Source organism: Helicoverpa zea, chromosome 2 (assembly GCF_022581195.2).
Source record: "Helicoverpa zea isolate HzStark_Cry1AcR chromosome 2, ilHelZeax1.1, whole genome shotgun sequence".
NCBI lineage: Eukaryota > Metazoa > Arthropoda > Insecta > Lepidoptera > Noctuidae > Helicoverpa > Helicoverpa zea.
The window spans coordinates 4,200,497-4,223,392 of NC_061453.1; the positions used below are offsets into that span (position 1 = coordinate 4,200,497).

At 36.1% G+C, this 22,896-nt stretch overlaps 2 protein-coding genes across 2 annotated transcripts in view; one reads left to right on the plus strand and one right to left on the minus strand.

The window, feature by feature from the left end:
• The window catches only part of LOC124638268 (probable E3 ubiquitin-protein ligase HERC2), a 46,312-nt gene extending 32,141 nt beyond the window's left edge, over positions 1 to 14,171 (minus strand). Inside the window, exons 1-26 of the mRNA XM_047175201.1 lie at positions 13,768 to 14,171; positions 13,453 to 13,627; positions 13,211 to 13,355; positions 12,944 to 13,111; positions 12,178 to 12,432; positions 11,845 to 12,000; positions 11,615 to 11,743; positions 11,400 to 11,520; positions 11,156 to 11,324; positions 10,607 to 10,817; positions 10,134 to 10,282; positions 9,690 to 9,849; positions 9,485 to 9,582; positions 9,186 to 9,341; positions 8,821 to 8,926; positions 8,633 to 8,738; positions 4,766 to 4,988; positions 4,297 to 4,441; positions 3,811 to 3,893; positions 3,629 to 3,702; positions 3,408 to 3,550; positions 2,663 to 2,859; positions 2,049 to 2,265; positions 1,467 to 1,704; positions 1,016 to 1,186; positions 370 to 573 (exon numbers count right to left, since the gene is read on the minus strand). Of these exons, the coding sequence (XP_047031157.1) occupies positions 370 to 573; positions 1,016 to 1,186; positions 1,467 to 1,704; positions 2,049 to 2,265; positions 2,663 to 2,859; positions 3,408 to 3,550; positions 3,629 to 3,702; positions 3,811 to 3,893; positions 4,297 to 4,441; positions 4,766 to 4,988; positions 8,633 to 8,738; positions 8,821 to 8,926; positions 9,186 to 9,341; positions 9,485 to 9,582; positions 9,690 to 9,849; positions 10,134 to 10,282; positions 10,607 to 10,817; positions 11,156 to 11,324; positions 11,400 to 11,520; positions 11,615 to 11,743; positions 11,845 to 12,000; positions 12,178 to 12,432; positions 12,944 to 13,111; positions 13,211 to 13,355; positions 13,453 to 13,627; positions 13,768 to 14,004 (4,236 nt within the window). The 5' untranslated portion in view covers positions 14,005 to 14,171. The remainder of the gene's footprint in view (positions 1 to 369; positions 574 to 1,015; positions 1,187 to 1,466; positions 1,705 to 2,048; positions 2,266 to 2,662; positions 2,860 to 3,407; positions 3,551 to 3,628; positions 3,703 to 3,810; positions 3,894 to 4,296; positions 4,442 to 4,765; positions 4,989 to 8,632; positions 8,739 to 8,820; positions 8,927 to 9,185; positions 9,342 to 9,484; positions 9,583 to 9,689; positions 9,850 to 10,133; positions 10,283 to 10,606; positions 10,818 to 11,155; positions 11,325 to 11,399; positions 11,521 to 11,614; positions 11,744 to 11,844; positions 12,001 to 12,177; positions 12,433 to 12,943; positions 13,112 to 13,210; positions 13,356 to 13,452; positions 13,628 to 13,767) is intronic.
• Positions 14,172 to 14,705: 534 nt separating this feature from the next.
• LOC124641019 (cyclic AMP-dependent transcription factor ATF-6 beta) lies at positions 14,706 to 22,464 on the plus strand. Its single transcript, XM_047179028.1, has 13 exons — positions 14,706 to 14,854; positions 15,167 to 15,362; positions 15,628 to 15,749; positions 16,033 to 16,133; positions 16,307 to 16,373; positions 17,226 to 17,488; positions 17,687 to 17,889; positions 18,530 to 18,680; positions 18,979 to 19,076; positions 19,271 to 19,365; positions 19,688 to 19,891; positions 20,101 to 20,490; positions 20,578 to 22,464. The coding sequence occupies exons 1-13, from the start codon at positions 14,812 to 14,814 to the stop codon at positions 20,982 to 20,984; spliced, it is 2,340 nt and encodes a 779-aa protein (XP_047034984.1). The 5' UTR covers positions 14,706 to 14,811; the 3' UTR covers positions 20,985 to 22,464.
• Positions 22,465 to 22,896: the final 432 nt, after the last annotated feature.

Consider the following 22,896-nt stretch of genomic DNA (forward strand, 5'->3'; position numbering starts at 1 on the left):
TGCTTACCTACACATCTGCCGATATGCGTTTAGCTTTGAGTAGACCTGACCCAAAAATTCAGTTTGTTTTTTGCATAAATAATAAAGAAATGAGTACTAATTTAGGTAAACCGATGAGGTGGTCCCCGGCAAGACAAACTTTAGTCAAAGTGGTCCCTCATGTCAAAAAGGTTAAGAACCACTGGTCTAGTGAGATAAATAAATCGAAACTAGTGAGTCAGAAATTTCGATAAAAAATCAACCAGACGTAAATGGTTAAGCACTTGTCTAGATATTTAACATCGATAAACATTTTTCCAGTATAGTTACAGACATCACATCTTAAGTTTATCCTCTTAATTTTATCGACAAAATAAAGTCCCAACTCACATGCAACTTCGGTTCAGCTAACGCATGTAACAAAGCCTCAGCTCTAGCCGGTGACTGTGCCACATTGACCCTCGGCGGAGGGCGCGGGGGACGGGACATGCGGGTAGGTATCGGCGCTTCACCGGCCGGACTGTTCCCACCGGTGGAGGACCCACTGCGAGCCTCTGCTTTCTCCTCGTCGAAGGGATTTGTTAGTTGGGGGACCTGATGGGATAGAATAGAACGTCGTAGTTTAAAGAATCTGTAAATTATTTTCTACAATATTACTGTACAATATTTGCAAGATTATATCGCAGTGTGAGGTTTCACGCCATGATGATATAATTATGTTCTTCAGTAAATCGAGTTAAATCTACTATATCTATCTATGTTATAAAGCTGAAAAGTTTGTTTGTTTGAACGCGCTAATCTCAGGAACAACTGGTCCGAATTGAAAAATTCTTGTGAGATAGCCCATTTATCGAGGAAGGGTATAGGCTTTTCATCCAGGTTCGTACACAGGTGCCCACGGGATGCGGGTGATACCGCTAGCAGTAGTGATCGATAAACCACTCCTCACTGTCATAAGGCACAAATCGTCAGTCAGCCTTATTATAACAATTATTTTAAACATGGAATAATATCATTTACTTAGTAGTATACAAACCTGTAGTCCCCCTCTCAGGAACACAGCGGCGGCATAAGGCGCAGCGTCCCTTTCAGCCTGTTGTACGGGCAGCGAGCGAGCTAAACGAGACCCGCATTGTGTTAAACCGATAGCTACGTTGAACGCGCAAGTTGATAGTATGTGATGTGCACGAAGACTTGCTGCACTATCCTGCAAGTATAATACCGTTTGAGTATGGATAGTGATAAAATCAATCTATGCTATTAATCGAAGGTAGAATGGATGGTCGAAGTGATAAGTATGGTCGAAGTTATTGATCCACGACCAGCAATCTATTATACCATATATTTGTGGCGTCGATTACTACATTGAGTCAGCCGGTCGAAATTCAAATAGTGCTGGAGTCTACGGCTTCCATTTTAGTTGGTAAACTAAAAACACATGTAAAGAAAACAACGCTACTTCACATCATAATAACAATGATACTCACATGAAAAGGAAAAGTGTACAACTGATCGGTATACATGCCGACACATTTCTCCGTAACCCTAGAAAGGTACGCCGCATGTGGTTCGACGCTCATAGCGGCGGTCGCATCAGAACCGCGAAGCTTTCGTATCAACTCCACCGTGCTCGCGCTCTCGCACTCGAAGTTTTCTACATCGAATACGTAGCCTGCTATTATAACCCAGGAGCCGCCATCTTTTGTGTGGTTGTAGATATCACATCTGAAAAAAATAAAGATTGTGTACTTTCTTTTAGACAATAAGCAAGTTTTTTTAACTTTGGCTCAGATAAGGATAGCGCCTCTTCTCAACTCTGTTGAACTAAGAAATTAAGATTTTTTTATAAAAGGTACATGAAATTTTTCCACATGTTACAGAGGCAATTAATGTTACTTTAATCGTTTTTAAGAAGTTTCTGTCGCTTCTTCTTATTGAGTACGCTGCAGATTACATGACCCAACAAGTTTAGTGTCAGAGATTTCTCAAATCCTGAGTTAGAGTTATAACAATGACTGGTAGTGAGTAGCATTCTTATGTCCCTGACAATAAAGATTAATACTACTTACTTTCGAATAATGTGATTCTTTGTCTGATGTTTCTTCGACACCAGTCCGGGCCAGCCAAGTAAGTCTGCGTCTAGCTTGGCAGCGGATGGTAACGACTTGGCCGCATTATCACAAGCTCGTGCAATCTTGACTAGAGAGCTTGCTGAATCGGATAGGGCGACTGGTGAGCGAGCTGCGCAGGAGCATACCCATGCACCTAGTTCACTTACGACACGACCTAGAGAAAATAATCAAGTATGTAAAGCCTTTATGAAAACACACAGATTTCAACAAAAAAATCATATAGGAAATCCTGAAAGGTTTTGGGATGTCTTGTGTAAATTTTGAGGTTCTAAAAGTGCTGTTTTGCAGCCAATTTTGAATAAATGTTTTTGAGTTTGAAAAAGGTTTTATTTATAGTAATAATAATAACAAATACTACAGAACCCATTGAGCATTCTTGAATGCGTCCCACCAGTATCATTATTGCTAATTCAAATAGCAAACACTGAACCACAATTTTACTGAAGATATTTACGTCGCCGTACAGTTCATTTCCTACCTCGATAAAGCACAACACTATTTGAACAGTTCACACGGACATTCATAGAGCTGCAAAACCCCCTAAAACTTACCAACAATATCAGCAGCAATAAGCTCACACAACGCCACGAGCTGCGCACTATCAGCTCTATGTACGGCTCTCGTGAAGTACCGCAGAGTAGTTTGTACGTGTTCCGCTAACAACTCTATGTATTGTGTCATTAGAGCTCGCACGCCGCCTCTGGTACTGCGCCCACCACGAGACCACATGGCTTCGCAGAATAGTAACCTGGGGGAAATAAATATTTTTCTGTTGATTTTCCCACCTAACTTCACCGCTCCTAACATCGCGGTAGACAAAATGTAGGAAAAGGGACTACTGCACTTGCACGAGGCGACTTTATGGAAATGTTAAGATAGGCCAATTTATTTGACAAAAGCTGTCAATAAGAGAGCGCTTCAAATCTACTAGTAGCTGGCATTATCTGAGATGTGTGGCGAGCAGGCTCGATTGTATATATGTGAATCGCTGCTGCAAGCTGTCCACTTCGGTGATAGATGTGCGGTGGTGATTCACATATCATATGTATTTAGGTTAGTACGTAGAATAGGAATACTAACATAGGATAAGGAACATTGTTACTAACACTTTTTGAGTCTTGTTACTTGAAAAATAAAGATTTATATTATATTATATATTATAAATTCTTATATTTTTTCAATTTTTTAAATTCTTATATGTAACTATCGCCACTGCAAGCAAAAAACAAACGACGAATGCCCTAAAGTCAATGCATTATTTTTTTCTCTTCTAAAATAAAGTGACCCTTGGCTTACCTTTGGAATCGTATAAGTAGATCACAGCTAGGACTAACAGGGTCATGACCTTTCGGATCATCAGTCTTACTTGTATCTCCATACATTATCGCATTAATATGTGTCTGAGTCTGACACGAGGTGTTGCGAATAAGATGTTTTACCTGTCAAGAATAATGTCACATTAAAGTATAATTATACCAACTACTATTATGAGTAAATTAATGTGATATCGATCTTACCAAATGCATTAATGGCACTGAAGCTCCTTTGTCTGAAGTTGCCGCATTGCATATTTGATATTCTTCGGTACAGCCTACAAAATATTATTTAAATTATTTATTATACTACTGGTGTGTTAATTTCGAAGATCACATCTAATATATTATAGAGTATATTTATTTTATTGATAAAAACTACAAACCTGTGACAGTATCAGAGTCATCTCCCGTTGTTGCAGGCTGCGTTCCTCGTTGTCCAGTCACTATATCGATTTGGTCGTAATCCCTGAAATTATTCATACATAACTATCTCCTCACACTACACACAATTGTTGTACATCGTACATACAATAAAATCGTAAAAAAGTCAAAACTATATGTACAGTCGGCAAAACGGCTAGGTATGCAGGCCACACACACAAACATACAGTGTTAGTGTGCATAAAGCAAAACGTGTGTTACTTCGCATATTTATAATATCAGTGCTGCTTCACAAACACAATCAACGGTCAACGACTGTGTGACCCTCCCCTTTCGCGAAGCTAGATGTACAATGTTTATACTTTGGGTCGATATTGTTAATACTCGGGGGGTTATTTTTCAAACCTAATCAAATTCAAAAATTTATTCGCGTGATCAATAACGGTCCTAAAAGTATCGTTGAATATTATAATGTAAAAAATACATACGCGTCTAGTAAGAGATGATTATACGCGTCCGTAGAATGAGCTTGCAATGCGTTACGTAGCGCGTCGCGTAGTCCACCACCGCCGAGTAGAGACCAAACTAGTAGCTCCGTCATGAATCGTGCGCCGGCGCTAGCTGGTACTGATCCTGTTGATAATAATTATGTAAGTGTATTTAAAACCTTATGTGAGTCTAAAATTGTTAAAGTCTAAAATTGTTTGTATTCCGTGTAAGTAGAAGTTTATGTGAAGGTTACGCAAAGGTATATTCTGGTACTTTTTCAAGACCGCAAAATAGAACGTATCGAATTTAAAAACACGCACTTCAAGGATAATAAGTTAAGTTGATTACTGTAAATCCCTATCCTTCCCTCTAAAATACATCAATAAAATCAACCAACCGCACTCAAAAGTATCAAAAATACTTAAGATCAAACCAATAATGCCCTTTCTGAACGATGTGTGTACATACCTTGAGGCAACAACGTAATAAGATGATGTGCCCGCACTTGCGGTGTAGGCAACAACAACGGCCAAGCCGCAGCCAACGCCCTTCTCGCTGCCGTCGCCGCTCCCGCCCCGGCACGTCCTTCCACTAACGCCACCAACGCCGTATGAACACCATTACACCACGAACGAGCTTCCCCTTCTAACTCCTCGGGTTCGGGACCGCGTGAACATTGCCACGCTTGCACCTTTGAATTTAGAACGCACAAAAAGAGGTTAGTTATAAAAAAAACCGGCCAAGTGCGAGTCGGACTCGCGCACCGAGGGTTCCGTACAAATTCTGTATAGATAAATACATAAAAAGTGAGTCTCGCGCCAACCGTTCAGTTTAGAACAATCATAGTTATGGTAATTTCGTGAGAGTCAAAATAGTTCATATTTTTTATTTTATAATACCTATAACTAAAATAGTAGGCCAGTACCTTGTAAAAGTTATTTTATTAAAGTTATTTATATACAACATTTTATAGTCATCATTCAGAAATCTGATTGAAAATAACTAATTATGTCTTAAAGGTCATTGGGCATATCTTACCCGCTTTGTAAAAAGTGGCGGACATGAATCAAAGTAGTTTTAAATCGTGGAGAATGGTATGACGTTTCTTTGAATATAAATATTTTATTAAAATTCCATGGAGACGAATGTCCAGGATCGTTTGAAAAATATAAAAAAAGCAGTTTCAGAGGATTGTACAGGTTGCAATGCTAGTTTTTTTTGTTAAAGACTTTTCATAAAGAAGGAAGATGCTAATTCGGATGACCAGGATCTGATGAGGATCTGGAAACCCTGAGAAATCGAGGGCAACTCTTGAATATTGTAGGCACGCATCGAGTCAAAACCAGACATGTGAGTGTATTTTTGAGGGTACTGGTAAACAGTGAAAGTTTGGAGCTGATTTGATTATGGAGACTACAGAGAGTCGAGGGAACTCCTGAACGGTATGTTGCAACTACCACGTGTTTGGGCTTATTTTATTCGTATTGGCGAAGACTTTCCTCATAGACAGGTTTGACTGCCATTGTGGGATCGATAGCAAAGATCAGATATAGTTACGGGAATTCCTTTACAATTTATAACGTAACCTTGTGTTGGAGCTTATTTTATTTTAGGTGATGAGAATTCACTACTAATGGGATCTTTTATTTTTGAGGGATTAATCACCTAACGAGCATCAGTTTCAGGTTTTTTTCGAAACTGCCTGACGACTTATAACTGTCGAATTGTAACTACGACTGCTAGAGAGTAGGATTCAGGGCTGCTGGCTTTACGTTTCTGGAGCCTTGACAAAAGTGTAATTCTGTCCCTTTCTTTGTTTTATAAAGTCGGCTTTATTTTATTTTGTAGCATTTTACAAACAAATCCAACTTCAAACATATAAAAAAGCAACAAGAAAACAAAAGCAAGAAAAAAATTAAAAAGATGTTAGGTGCATCGGTCTAGAAGTCGGTGTCTAAAGGATGCATCTATATTTATTTAACCACCGAGATCTAGACCGATGCATATAAACAGTTTTCTTGTTGTTTTTAGAAGTTGTTTTTTTTTTGTAAAAATTTTTTATTTTTAACTTTTGTGAAAAGTCCTCGTCAATACGAATAATATAAGCCCAAACACGACGTAACTAAAACATACCGTTGAGGAGTTCTCTCGACTTTCTCACGTCTCCATCATCAGGTAAGCTCTAACTTCCTAACCTTCACTCTTTGATAGTCACCAGACATACATCTGAGAATCAAGTTTTAATCCTATGGGCCTACAATTTCTGATAGTTGCCCTCGATTTCTCAGGATTTCCGTCATCAGATCCTGACCTGATGACAATGGAAATAAACGGCGAGTATACTCTTTCACTACAAAGAAATGATTTCTCAAATCCGTCAAACTTGGTTGTTTAAATTCCCCATTGAAATGAGGAAAATATTTGATGATTACACCTGATTTTCTCTAGATTCCCATGGTTCACATTGATGCGACTAATGCCATAGTAAATCAGAGCCTTTATCATGACACTGCGCTATATTTCGTTCGTATCCGCCGTGGGTATGGTTTCCATACTAAGGTGCCCAATGACCTTTGAATGATTTAAAATTTTTCACAGTTTAGAGTTTGTAATATTTTATGTAACTTCAAATTTATCATTTTCGCAATTTTTCCTTTATCTGTACTATATAACGTTGCTTTTTGGCGAATTTCAAGATTCTGAGTTCACGGAAAGTACCTTGTAGGTTTTGATTCCCTAGCGTGTGACGGAAATTCGTCTAAGGTGTCGGTATAACCGTTGTATCTTTTGATCGCGTTAACTTAGAAGTTTGATTTTTTCACTGCCTAAAGAGACAATAGACTTAGGTATTTGGTATAAAGGACAATGGGCACTTTGTATGGGATTTGGTACCCGCTCCAACAGTAACATATGATATATCATTAGAAAGGTATTTACGTGAACAATAATAAAAACTATGGGGCTTGCCTCAATTAGCTGTCCGATCCGAGTGACGATAAAAATTGAATCGACATAGCAACAAGTATGTCATCCATATAGGCAAAATCATTAAGAGGCATATGTCGTCAGTGTAATAATTTTAAACTAAGTTAATATACATCTTACATTGTTTGAGATACACTCTATTATAATCTAAAGATTGTAATAGTCTATGGAGTCTTACTACGGAAACACAATCACCATCTGATTTGACAAAAGTTCAAAACATTTCTATTCATCTTTTTTTAAGAAGAAATTCTTCATTTTCTCAGCACCTCTTGAGGAGCAAGATTGAGTCGTAATATGTACTATGTAAACATCGTCTTCTGACTTTTCAACTTTAATTGATTGTAGATACTTAAAGACTTTCATCAAATACATAAGCTAGTTCTGCGTGAACTGCAAAGGTTTTGCACAGTCTTTATTTAAAGCAGTGGGCAGGCAAACATTCTAAGAAGGCCAAATTCCTGTTTTTTTATTACTTTACCAGTTTTTATTCAATACAGTTGGATTCAAGAACTACATCTACATTGATGATTTTTGAACATTATACATTCTATTAGTCGATGTCACGTGAAATGGACAAAGATTTGGGACTAGTCGTCATAGTAAACATTTTTTGCCTTGCCAAGACCTACGCAATGGTACTAAAATCAACACTGTTGGACAGGGTACCAAAACGCCCATCGTCCTTTCAATTTGATATCTTTATTCGTTCGTGAGAAATAAGGTAGTAAGTTACATTTTATTAAAATATTTTTTTTTATATTATATAACTAAAAAAATGAGATTTTCGAAATTTTTCCTATATTTGCATTATATGACAATGCTTCATGCCAAATTTCAAGGCTCTGAGTTTACGGGAAGTATCCTGTAGGTTTTGATTCCTTTGCGAATGTCGAAAATTTGCTGAAAATATCGACATAATCGGCTGTATCTTTTGATTGGCTTGGCTTAGAAGTTTGATATTTTCACAGCTTAAAGGGACAACAGACCTGAGTATTTCATGTGAATTTCAGCTTGATGCGTCCACGTGTTTTTGAGATAAAGGGTCTTGACAGACAGACAGACAGACAGACAGACAGACAGACAGACAGACAGACAGACAGACAGACAGACGGACAACAAAGTGATCCTATAAGGGTTCCGTTTTTTCCTTTCGAGGTACGGAACCCTAAAAAAGAGAAATTCATTGCTGGCCGTCAAATTTTAAAACTTTTTGGCAAATATGAATTTACAAAAGACCCTAAAAAGGTTAGACATCAAAACAAAAGAGGAATTTATTGCTGGCTGGTAAATTTAAAATATTCTGCAAAGAGGTCGGATAAAAACAGGTGGAGTTGTCGTTGCACTTACTTGAAGTCTTAGTAGATTCAAGCAGGAGATCGCCATACATTCGACCTCCTTTATAGTGGCTGAGCTGCTTTGTTCGACTACTATCCTCAACAATCTTTCCAAAAGTCTACAAAATGAACAACATATTAACATAATTTTAACAAACTTTAATATTACAAGAATTAACAATGAATATGTTTAGTACTCACTTGAAAGTGCTATCGGATAAATCAATAACAAAAGGCATAGAGGAAGGCAGATCTCTAGGACTTTCCTCACTCCAGACTAAAATTTGAGCAGGCCCACTAGATACACCTAGAAAGAAAATTAGTATTAAATTATAACTGACTATGATAATCAATTACAAAAAATAACAACAAATCGGTGGAATTTTATGTATTGTTCAAACTAACACAAGTAATGTTCAAAAAACTTTCGGTCTCATGTCTCTGCGACCATCGGTTTTCGCAGTGAGCGTCCAAAATAACACGCATTGTTTCAAAGCGACCCTTAACGTTTTAAACTTAAGGTTTTGTATGAAAATGTCCTGTACTAAATGGAACATTCTACTCACCATTAGCTTTAAACGACGGGTTGAGTACTTGCAAGAGCTGTGGCACAGGTCGCGTTATTTGCGCTCGCTCGTGCGTACCCCAAGCGTACAGAGCGCCCTCTGCCGTCAACGCAATACCGTGTGTTGCTCCGAGAGATAGATCCACTACTCTTACTCCTAAAATAGTTAATAAGAAATATTTTAGATTGCTAAACCAGTAAAAATAATATGATTTCTTACGCCCATTCCCTTGTATGACTAGTAAAAGCATAACAACAGATAAATAGAATATTGGGAACGGCCGTTAGTTAATATATTACCTTGCAGAGCGTCCAGCAACTTTGGGATCTTCACATTTTCGAGGTTACCATGTCCGAGTCGGTAGCTCTCTCCTTTACCCCAAGTGTATACTTGGCCACTGTTAACAAAAAAAAAACAATTCAGTATAGTGCATAATTTTGTATTTTAAATAACGAACTCTAAAATTCTTTTTAAAGAAGGATTTATATAAAAAAAAGAACTTACGCATCAGTAAGAGCAGCATGCCAGTGCTCGCCAGTATAAACTCGAGTAATTCTCAACACGGACAGTGACGTCAGAGTACGCGGTACTCCGGCCTCGGTATCACCAAATACTTGTACCGCGCCCTCCCATGTACAGCAAAGAGTTTGAGCTTCACCCCAACCTGGTTATTGAAAGAAATACTCAATTATTCAATTCTGTATTAGCATCCCATATAATACAACATATTGACAGCAATAATGTCGATATCTTTCATGTTCACTAAAGCTATTATGTTAGTTGAGATAATTATATTCTGCCAAGTGTCTGTGTAGGTATGTATTTTACCTTAAATAGGCATCACAATTAATTGAAGAAGAAATGTGTTAACATTTATGTGATCTGTACGGACTCAACTTATATAAACTTTCAAATTATTCTCAGTGCAATACTTGCAAAGTTACGTACCCAGAGCTACATCGATGACCCGTTCAATATTGTGAGCGTTGAAGGAGACAGGTTGAGGCGTCAGACAGTTCTCAATAGTGCCATGACCCAGGCGTCCTTGCGTGCCTCGGCCCCACGTGTATAGAGCTCCTCGAGATGTTATCACCGCACTGAAAATGTGTAACGGTCGTGAAATGGTGAACAAATTCAAAACAAGTAATTTTATGAAGATACTAGTAGTAGAAGTTGTGAAAAAACCAGGGAGAAAAGATTAATTATCGTGGTTCACAGCAAATTATCGTGTTTCTATACTTGCCAACACGATTCAAAAAGAATTTACGGTGAGTTACACCATTTAACTGACCATTTTCAGTAATCATGTCGCCAATTTGACCAATGGACGGCAAGTATAGGAATACTTATGGTTTGGTTATCTTTATAGTTAAATAGTGCAACTGGATCTTAATGAACTAAACTACTTTTCTCTTTCTTACCTGCAAGCAGCCCCCGCAGCTACCCTCACAACTTCATGATGGGCTAAATGGTGTAGATGCGAGGGCGCATCCCGTGGAGCTGTATCACCGTGACCGAGTCGCCCGTCATCACCAGCGCCCCACGACCAAGCCCCGCCACAGGACGAACAACACAGGTAGTGACGACCCGCGGGGTGACACGATACTTGGGTTATTGTTTTGCTTTCGAGACCTAAGACAAAAGACAAAGGAGATTGAAATGCATAGCTTACGGGGAAGCGACTTTGACACAGTAAATAGAAATGCAAAGGATCTACTGTGTTGATGTCGAATCACCTGGTTGCCATGATATATCACACACACGCAAGTACACGTACGCAGTTATGCGCACATAGAAATAGAAGTCGGTGAATAGAGAGTAATAAAAAATGATTGGTGTAGACGAGTGTCATTGCAATGTGCCGAAAATTGAGCAGGGACAGATCATGATAAAATGGGCTAGGAGCTTCACGACTTTATTTACACAAATAAATAAATTATTATATATTGACAAATAATAAATCTGTTTACCTGGAACTAGCTGCGGTGTCATAGTATCATAAGGCAGAGTGTACACAGCGCCATCATGTGTCAATAACAAAGCCAGTTTCTCAGCACACGCTATTTGTTGAATCCTTAGCGTCCCCAGATGTAATGGTCCCACACCAACTGACACTACTTCTTGAGCTGATTCTGTACACTGCATTAATAAATAACATTAATTAGATTCCAATATAATATTTAAACTTCTCTGTAATAAGGGAACAAAACTTACAGTAACAAATCCTTTCAAAGGAGGGAGCAGTGGTGCTCCTAGCCTGTCTAGATGACACAGTAAGGCAATTCCAGCCTTTCTAACGCCCATCAATCCATCACCACTAGGGATGTTTAGCTCTCTAAAATAAAAAAAAATAAAAAAAACCATATTAATTAGTTTATCAAAATTTTAAATTAAATTGCAATGAAAGAATATAGACAACTCATACTTACTTAAGGAAATTTTCTGTAAGATTAGCTTCAGTAGTTGGTTCACTGTTTAGAATAGGATTTGGAGCTGTCACTTTTGCCATGCGCCTAAGAAATGGTCCTAAAGGTGCAGTGCATTCTTCTAGAACAATCCTAAAAGAAGAAATGAATATTGAATGACTTATACATATGAGTCTTATTACAAGGACATAAGTTTCAAATTTCTTTGTTCCGATTTATGTACACAGGCTTACCTATTATCCGGTTGTCGCTTCTGTCGAGGAGGTAATGTGACTAGAACATCTGCAGCTTTCAAAAGGGAGGGTAATTCTGCTCTTCTTGCGCATAACTCCACCCACACACATAAGGATGTCCGCCAATCACCGAGCGGGACATTACAGCCTACTTCCCTGTGGAAACAATAATCGTCTTGCATTTACAAACAGAAGTTAGATGCGCCGAGTTAAAGACCTGGCGATATGTTGCGTATTATTAAGCAAGACCTCTGTCCAATATTGTTAATTATGTACTAACATAAAAGTCGTTTATGAATTTGGTTTAGTGATCAATAAGTATTGAATACATACCCAATCACAACCTGATGCAGAAACTTAGCAGCACTATCAACGACTTCGGCCCATATCTTCTGGGAGCGCGGCGCCTGAGTGGCTCCAGTGCCAGCGAATAATCCCGCATCAGGTAACGCGCGTACCGCATCAAGAGCGTCTCGGAGTAATGCGGAACATACGTCGGCATCTTCCCCGCATCGCCACGCGCGACGGACTAGGGATAAAGCTAAGCGGAGAGCGGCGCGAGCTCCAACGCGAGCGAGGCCGATTGCACTGGAAATGGGGAGTAATTTCAATAAAAATAAAGGAATATCGATCTGGGAAATCAAGTTCTTATCTTAAAAAACATCAGCATTATCTTATCTTCATACTGTCAGTCTCATAAATCTTAGAGCTAGTCTGATTCAAAGCTTGGAATGTAGGAAAAACGAATGTTTAATCAATAACCATGTAAAGAATTTGCAAAACAATATAGTTAATTAATGACCTCACAAGCCATGACTTTTATTTACATAACAAACATTCGGAATGTTAAACTGGATAGCAGTTTACATTGTTGGGTGAAACCTTATAAATAAAACAAACTGTGTGTCATTGACTCACTAATTTATGCACAAAGATTTTGCAAACGTTTATGAAATGCAATGACCTGTATACAGTGCACATTCATACTACATTTGCTGACACCTAAGTATAAGAAGATTTAAAGTTTGAAAAAAGAAGTTCTATACTGTTCTTTACCAAATAGGATATTCAACCTCTTTTGTTGATTCTCTATGATTACCTTTCTGAGTCATCAGTAATTTCCTCACTCTCTTCTTGAGCTTCAGCGCTGCCCTCCCCGGTTTTGTTCAGAGCACCAACAACATTGCTCAAAGCCCTGTTACTGACTGCATGGGGAGGCTTCTTGTCTAGTCTTACTCTTTTAACTTCTTTGTTCTGACTTTGATCTCTGTAAATAAATCAATTTATTATAATTCAAACTTTATTGCTTAAGAATTAACTACATATCTCATTAGATCAATATTATGAAGGGTTTCGTTATCAATACCTAATAACAGCTACAAGATGTCTGTTGCACAACACAATGAGTCGACGGATTTGAGATATGAATGGACAAGTAACGGCTGTGTTAATAGCTCTCACTCGCTGCTCCCACACTAGAGCTTCCATCAAGCTTTGAAGACATTCTGGACCTGAATAATAAGAAAATTGAAATGAGTTTAACACGGAAAAGTTTTACGCAGAATATTGACAAAGGAATAATTACTATAGTATATAAAGAATTAGAACCTGGGTCTTGTTTCCACTTGAGATCATCAATAATCTGATGTGATGGTGGTGGTGCCACTTGCTTGGATTGTAAAGAGATTCTGAGTTCCTCCTCTGCTGATAGTATGCTGCATGGTGGGCAGGCACAACCCGAATGTGGTCCGCAAAGACCATCACAACAGGTGCACGTCAATATCTATGTAAACAAAACAGTATTTTTGTACTACATATAAAAATAAATTCATAAGATAAATATTTACTTAATTATTGAAAAGTAATTATAATTATATCTTTTAAACAAAAAAGGATTTTATTTTCCAAAGAAAATACACTTACCCTCAGACCGCAGTAATATTTTCCACTATCACCAAGTTTAGCAGTTATACCAGCACCATTCACGAGCCCATTTCCGGCGTCGAAATATATTTCCCTGTCTTGCACGAGGCTGTTAAACAAACTGCACAAACCATCAGGATTATGTAGTGCTTCCTGTAAATCAGGATTTAACCATTTTGCATCCAAATGCTGTTGTGGACGAAATATGAAATCGTCCTGATCGTCAGGGACAGACATTTTCGCAACCGGTGCCTCGAACACTTTCAAACACCCATTTTAAGTTTAAGATAAAACTGTTTTATGAAATCTTTACAATTTCATTCGATCGCTCTTATATTTTCATTCTATAATAACGAGTAAAAAATTATTAAAATAATACATCGAAACAAGAATCGACAAATCAATCGGCCCGAAGAAAACTGTCAAAAGAATTTTGTTCCGTTTTTCTTGAGTCAGCTGAGTGTTTCTATCTAAAATGAATTTAATTTATTGGGCAATAGAAAAATGTTATTGGATTGCTCTTCTCCACAGTTGTTTATTTTAAGGATAAGGTGTAAAAGTTCAATTATTTTATAAATGACTTCAATACAAAAAAATACCATTCTCTACTCCTTTGTTTTGATCAACCATGAAAATCGGAACGGAGCGATCTTCAGGGCGTCTTTTTGTTGCACTCGAAAACCAGATTAAAAATGTTAAATTAAAGTAGAGGTACGTATGGACTACGAATAATAGTGATAAGAAAGGAATGAAAATGTAATACTTATTTAATACATTCATTTTCAAAAATATAATAAGATTTATACTGTTAGTTGATCAAAAACAAGCAGTTGAAAAACTATCAAAGTGTGCCAGATCAGCAGGTATTTGAACATAATTCACAACTCAAATTGATGGTACAGATAAAAAATATTCGTCGGCTGTCGTAGTGTCGTGAAGTGTCGTGTTATTGTGCATTTGTGATGTGATGTGTGATACCTACGCAATAATTTAGAGAAATTAAAAGAACAATTGCCTTTGTATGGATTCTGTGTGGTTGTGCCAATGGATACCGATATTTTGATTGAAAGCAAGGACTGTTTATATGGTAATTTTAGTTTCCATTTCTCACGCTTTACTCCGGCTAATTTACAACAACAATGTGCTGCTAATTTTCTGTGAATCGTGTTATTGACCTCTCAAACGTATTTTGTGTACGCACGTGTCCTTGATTACGCTTTCGGTTTTATTAAAAACGTAATTAGCTATAGGAAAACAAAGATTTGTTAGAAGCATGTTTCTTACAAATTCCTTTTTTTATCGCGTTGGAAGTAAAGTCAAGAAAGTTTTTATATCGGGTTTTATCACTGCCGATAAGAACTGTCAATAGCATTTTTTAGAAAATGTAACTTGGTTTTAGATGAGGATTTTCTTGATCAGTTGTTATCCAATGACTACAAATGGTCGTCACTGTTGGACGCTACGGACGCGTCGCCGAGCGAGATCCTAGCTGATGCAGCACCAATCCTGGTGCCGCCCATATCACCGATCTTGAGCATAAAGTCTTCTACAAGTAGCAGTAACTCAGACTCGGGCAGTGAAGATGATTCTAAAAAGTAAGGCTTCAGTAATTTAATATTTTTTAAGCACTTTCACTTTCATTAAACCTGATATTTTTATGAAAAGCTTTTTTACTTTCACTTTTTCTTTTTTACTGTACTCATTTGAACTTGAATAATGGAATAACTCCGCCCCTAAGACGACCCACTGACCAAATTTATTACTAATAAAAATATTCTACTACATTCAAAAAATATTGATCTCAATCAATTCAATTCACTATGGGTTACTAACATTATTTTATATTTTAATTACTTCTAGCTCCAGCAGCACTTCTGCAAGGCAGTCATCCCAATCCCCTTTTGATTGGACATCCAATTTTAGTGAAGAACCTTCCAGTAACCTTAATCTGGAAGATATTGAACTGTTCTTACAGAAAACTGGTACATACAACCTTTTTATATCATACATTCTCATAAGATTCAGTTTTGAAAATAAAATGACTTTCTGGTAAATTAATTTAAACTGATATTTATTCATCCGTAGAAAGCATACATCAAGATGTTATGTAATATATCATGCATAGTAGCCATTAAGTTATTCACAATTACCATTTATGCAAAATATTGCATGTTATTTTGCATTCAGTTCATTATCTAGCTCAATGCACATACATGCAATAACTACTTCGTAAGATTTAGAAGAGATTTTAATCTTTCTACACAGCTCCGAGCCCTGAAAACCCATCTTTACACAAACCACATATTAATGGAAAATCTCCTGAAAGAAATGGCCCGGTCATGGCTATTGAAAATGGTGTTATTAAGGTATTGAAACTTATAAATAATCTCTATCATATAGTCATATATCACAGACGAAATTACTCTACATAGTTCTGTGTAATTTAATTGATAGTATACAGAACTTTTAAAATAGTATCTAAGACAAATACAAGTAAAGAATGTAATTGTTTGTTACACTTATTCTACTTTTATTTTAGGGCATCAAAATGGAGATTGAAGACTGTGATAGTGAACTAAGCAATACATTTTCCAAGTTACAAAGAGGTAAGTCTTTATTTAATATGTATATCATCATCATCCTCATCATCCTCCGAGCCTTTTCTCAATCATGTTGGGGTCGGCTTCCAGTCTAACCGGATTCAGCTGAGTACCAGTGCTTTACAAGAAGTGACTGCCTATCTGACCTCCTCAACCCAGTTACCCGGGCAACCCGATACCCCCTTGGTTAGACTGGTGTCAGACTTACTGGCTTCTGACTACCCGTAACGACTGCCAAGGATATTCAATGACAGCCGGGACCTACAGTTTAACGTGCCATCTGAAACACAGCCAATGGTGTCTAAGATATACTATACATATGTATATCATCAACAGGGAAAAATAAAATAAATCACATTATGTTATAAAGTTAATAAGTTTAGGCAGTTGCTCCTCATAAAATACTGGTACTCAGCTCCATCCGGTTAGACTGGTAAAGGAATCCAACATACTTGGGAAAAGGCTCGGGAGATGATGTTATGCATTAAATGTTACAATTTACAGTATCCTGTTTAATGTTGCGTGTGAATGTCTGTGCATGTGAATATGAAAACAATTGCATATGAGTTATTGTCGTAATAATGTACAGGTGCATTCACAACATGACCTTGCAATACAACTATGTACATTTTTATATTTGAACAAACTGGTTCCTTTATACCATTTTATTGCTTATCCAAAATGTTACAAAGAGATAAGGATTTTTTGGACTGTGTTTTTGTGGCTTTATAATCTTTTATCTCAAAAATGCTATTTTTAAATTATGTCTACAATTGAAATTAGTAGTACTTTTTCATGTAACTAACACAACCATACATTGCTTACCGCTGTTATCAGCTAATTCAATTTTCTTTTCAGGTAATGGTTACCAACAAAATTCATACTTTAAAGTGGTTAATGAAAACACGAATAATTCGCCAAATGATAAGCAAATAGTGGTGAATGGCCAGATTCAGTTGATAGTAGAACAAAAGAAAGTGCCCAGTATACTTAAGAGGAATTGCAATGTAGTTAGTAAGCCCAGTATAGTGATCCCGGCGGAGAGCACAAAGGGTGGGAAGATTGCCATATCGCCGCTGACTCAAACCAAATTTAATGGTGCCAAGGATATTCAACTGAAGGTATAAATATCCTGTTCAATTCCGAAAATGTATTCAACGTTTGAAGTTCTTTGTTAAAAATTCATATATATTTTTATTTAGAACTCAATTATACACATAATAAACACATTTTTTTTTAAATCAATCAGTTATGATAAAAAATAAAAAATTATGTGTAAATTCAAATATATTATGTTTTGATCAACTTCTGTATTTAAGGTTACCTCGCCTAGAAGCAATGTAATAATCAACCATAAGCCGGTAGCACAAACTAATGGTGTAAAGCCACAGATAGTACAAAACCATGTGATACCTCAGAATCCTGAAAGTGAATGTCCAAAGAGTCCCACATTAGACCTCTCAAACTTCAGTGAGGCTGAAATCAGAGCCATTAAGAAGCAACAGAGGATGATTAAAAATCGGTATGAATTTTAAATATTATAACGTCATTATCATCAATCTTTTTATGGCCCCTTGTAGGGCAAGCTTCTCGTACAGAGAAGGAATTAACATTGAATATCCATCACCATGCTTACTCAAGGCGGATTGGCAATTTGAGTCATTGTAAGATCAGGGTTTTCTTGCAATGTTGTCCTTCAATGTAACTCCTTAAAATGTTGTGTTCTAGCCTTAAATGTTTAAAATGCATGGTGTGTTGTCTTGACACAAAAATAGCTTGTTAGATAGTGGTATGTCTACTAACATGCTAGATTTGGATTGCAAATGTATTTTATTCCTTGACCTTTATCTAATCTTCATTACTGCATACAAACTCGTTATATAACTTAGCAACAATACTAATCAAACAAGAACTGAATGGGCGTCGTAACTTTTGTTTTATTTTGCACGACTTTTCGTGACATCGTACATTTTTATTTTATTGCTTAGTCGTAAGGTTTATATTGCAGTAATTCGTACACTATAATGAATTGTAAGGAATGTTATTGCTTTTCTGTAACATGTTGTTATAGATTTCACGGTCAATCTTAATTAAGTACATTGAGAAATAATTGGGCGTAGTACAGACGAATTATCGATGCTAAATGAGGTTTAATTTTCTAGGGAATCAGCATGCCAGTCTCGACAGAAGAAGAAAGAATATGTGTCTGCCTTAGAGCAGCAGTTACTTGAGGCACAACAAGAGATTGCCAGATTGCGACTTGAGAATAAACTGCTGAGAGACCAGATTGAAACTGGTGGAAGAAGTCGAAAGGTACAACTTTCATTACCCACAGTTTTCCTAATGATGTACCGACAAAAACCGTTTCTTATTTTTCTATCTGAAACCACATAAGAAGTTTCTTACGCCCCTGTATTTAAGTACAGTCTGCCTATTAAACTCCGTAAATCATTTTTGATTAGCATCTGAACAGGAAAAAATATTTTATATTTAATTAAATTATTATTCTGTTTATTCAGTACACAGGTGTAACCTTGATCCAGTTAGCAATAGCATACTTACAAGTTAATAATGAAATGTGAATAAATACAGATGTCTTGTGTTTCCACAGATGCCGCGACTTGACACCTCACTTCTGATACCTAAGAAGAATATAGCTGTTATATTTGCTATGGTCTTTATGGTTTCACTCAATTGGAATGTTTTAGGGTAAGCTGGACATTTTTCCTGCTTTGTAAATAAGTACGTCATACTTTTTTCCTCGAACTGGAAAAACATTAACTAACATTTTCCGACTTAATGATCTCATTACGTATTTTACCGCTTATGATAACAATGGTTGTAATTTTTTTTTATTTATGAACTGTAACTAATAAGTACCTATGTATTTTTATTTTTTGAAGGTGGAATGCAAAGCCTTTTGTCGGACCCTCCACTCAGCACGTAAGTTCAAGACATCTACTGTGGTCAGAAGACACAGCTGTAGATATTGCTAATGGTGTGTATATTTGACTACTTTTACGCGACCGAAACATTTAGATATGAAAACATTTAGAACATGCTTATGATCTACAACATATCAATTAAGCAAGCAGTGTAAATAAAATTCAACCCTGAACATGTGAATAAAGCATTTATTTGTACTTATAGTGATGTGTGTGCAAGTCAAGTATAATAATAGCTTCTAGACTCTAGAAGCTATTATTAATAATAATCTGAAAGATGACCTTTTAAAATTTAATTTAGAAATGTAAATTAAATTCCAATAAATTACACTATTTTATTCTTAAATTTTATTAATTTTCTATTTTATATTACAGATGACCTAAGCAACGGGACATACGTAACAGACTGTCAGAACGCTACAATGAAAACAACAGACTTCGTGAATATAAATCAGACTGAAAGTAAAAGGTTAGCAGGAGAATTAAACCGGTGGATCGGCGGCGGGAAGACGTTGAACTGGACTTACGATGTGCCGAGGAAAAAACGACAAGCTTATTTGAGTGAGGAGAAAATTACTGGTAAGTCTTTAAGAATTAACCGCAATATGTACGACGGAGTTTGTTACCTAATATAAAAGCTGCCTTGACGATAAGCTATGTAAATAAAAGTACATTAGCAATGCTCTATTTAAAGTAACGCAAGTAGTTTCAACTATATTTCGTCTGAAACTTCAACATATAATATAGATAATTTTAACTTACTAAAGTATGTTTGTATCTATTTTCAGGTGGCTTATTAGAAACCTACAGGTTATTCAATAAACTCCACTTAGACGGCAATCTAGTAGACTTCCCCAGTATAAGAAGTCAAACGAAAACTGTCAAAGACAAGTCACGTTTGCGGCGACTAAGGAGGAATAAGGAGATAGACTTTGCTGAAAACGCAGTCATCGACTACGAAACTCTTTACCGAAAGCCTATGAGGAAGAGTGTCAATGATTTTAATATGGATGACTTGGGTGAATGGAATGCCTTGCTTCAAGCGCTACATAGGCGCGATGATACTTTCTATATAGTTGGGTTCGGGAAAGGTGAACATCTGTTGCTCCCGGCTGTATCACATAATGTTACCAGACCACCTAAAATGGCGCTCATTCTGCCAGCAAGGAGTGGTAATGGTAAGTTTGCTAAATAATATCTCTATGACTCACACACACTAGTGTGTTTATTCTTGTTGCATTCTAAATTCTATTGTTTTCTTTCAGATTCCGTGATGAATGACCATGTGACCCTCATGCAAATTGACTGCTCGGTCGTCAACACAACGCTAGTCAAGTTGAAATCGGATGCACTACCTGAGAGTTTAAGAAAGCCACCTACAAGCGAGCAGGAAGAGAAACAAGAAAACTCGACTGCTTATTACAAAACAAATAAGGAGAACATTGTTAGTAATCTCTTACAAAATTCTAGTAATATATCAAGTAATAATAATAATTCTAAAAGTCAAAATGTGTCACATAAAGAAACAGATGTAGGCAAAGATGATGCCTTTGCTCATTACTTGTTTTCGAAATACGAAAACACTAAAGAGGCGCCTATGAAAAGGCCGCGTAACAATAGCTATAGGAATGTAGAAAAACAAATTGTTAATAGCAGTTTAAGTTCAACGTGATTGTTTCAGTACGTCCTGATTAGAATATCTATTGTGTTACCTATCTTATTTGTTTGTATCAATAACGTAATGATTAAATTGTTATTGAGCCTTCATCGTAACACCCTTAAATTAAGTTATCGAATGCGTCATAAAAAAAGAAGAATATTCTAACACAAAAAATGTATAAAATTATAATTTTATAAATATCCAAGTAGATTATTGATATGTTGGAATGGCAATATAACATCAGCTTACACTACCAGGCTGACTATTAGATGTACTAAGAGTTTCTCCATACAATTTGTCTATGGGAAATGTAAAGGATGGATAGGGCGAGCAAAAAATCATTTTCCTGCTTTGAGAGTAACTTGGGATTTGGTTCTCTAATTATTTATTTGTTGTCTATTCCACAATTTGTATTGAAATAAGAATTTAGTACCTTTCATCATTTCCGTTAACTATTCATAAAATTATACTATAAAAATATAGTTTAAGATATACTATGTAATCGATCTCAGTATAATATGTCGAAACATTATTTTGGTAGAAAAAGATATACCTGAAAAACTGTAAATAGCCATAAAAAAAAAAACATTTAGCTTAATTTTGACAAACCTACTTATATTGAGCCAAATGTAATATAACGGCGTTGGCTGTGTGTAAGATATATTTTAAATAGGTTTGTTGTAAAATGCAATATTCCATTTCATTTTGGTTTATGAATTAATAAAATAAATTATATTTATAATTCAAGACTAGTCGTTACAGTTTTGGCGACACGACTAATCAGAACTACACTTTTGTTATGTACTCGCCAAGTTAATATAATGTTAGTATCTTTATACTTACAAATATTCTATATTTAAATAGGTACTTGTAATCAACTGATTACAAGTACCTATTTAAATAGTAGTATGGTTCACAATAGAAATGACTTGAAATGCTGAAAATGCACTCAGCAATCATAATTAGCAAACCTTGCCTAACCAGCCTTGCCTGGCAGGGAAGGCAACTTGGGATATTTCATAATAATTTTGGGATTTTTAATTCTAGTTATCTTAATGCTGCCTCTAGGTTCTCGTTTGTTTTTTAATATTTCATGAATTTTAATCTAATGAGAAGTAAGTGTTTCAATACCGGTTGACTCTTTCTTACTTTTTAATCCATTAGGGACGATATTGTTGAGTCTGTTTTGTAACACTGAAGACACTGTACTTTTGGTATGAGATTAGCTGTTAATTTCAAATGTTAATTATATTATTACGCGTTGGCATATTTATTAAAACTTATCACAAAATAACGACTTACTATGTACATTATTTTATCACTTGTTGTTTTTAATTCATATTGTTGAGTTTATTTCACGGGATTTAATTTATTCACATGTTTTATGTTTTCAATATATAACGCACTTTTTGTATTTAAAAATCGGACTGAGTATTGTTTTTTATTCCTTGAATCAATTACTCGGGTTACAATAAATTATATACATTTTTAACGTTTGTATTTATTTCAATATTCTACTTTTTATTACTCTGCTATGTGTTTAGGATAAAATATTTTAAATAACAATATTCTGAAATTCGATTCACAAACTGTGATGCATTGCATTGGCATTTCAATGGGGAGTGCCTGTATAGTAGAAGATTTGGGAAACTCAATTTCAGTTTTTACATAAGATGAATTTTCATTGTGGCCTTTCGTAGGTTTTATTGCCATATAGCTCATATCCTAGCTATATCTCTATGTTTATAGTTCCCATTTCGTACTAAAATACCCTCAATATTAAAAAAATCTAAGGTCGTTTCCACCAAGTCACCTATACGCATCGATACATATGTAGTACTAATACGTATATGAATTTAATTTTGAGGTTTTTAGTTTTTTTTTTTTTTATATATATAATGCATTATTTTTAGGAACTACTTGA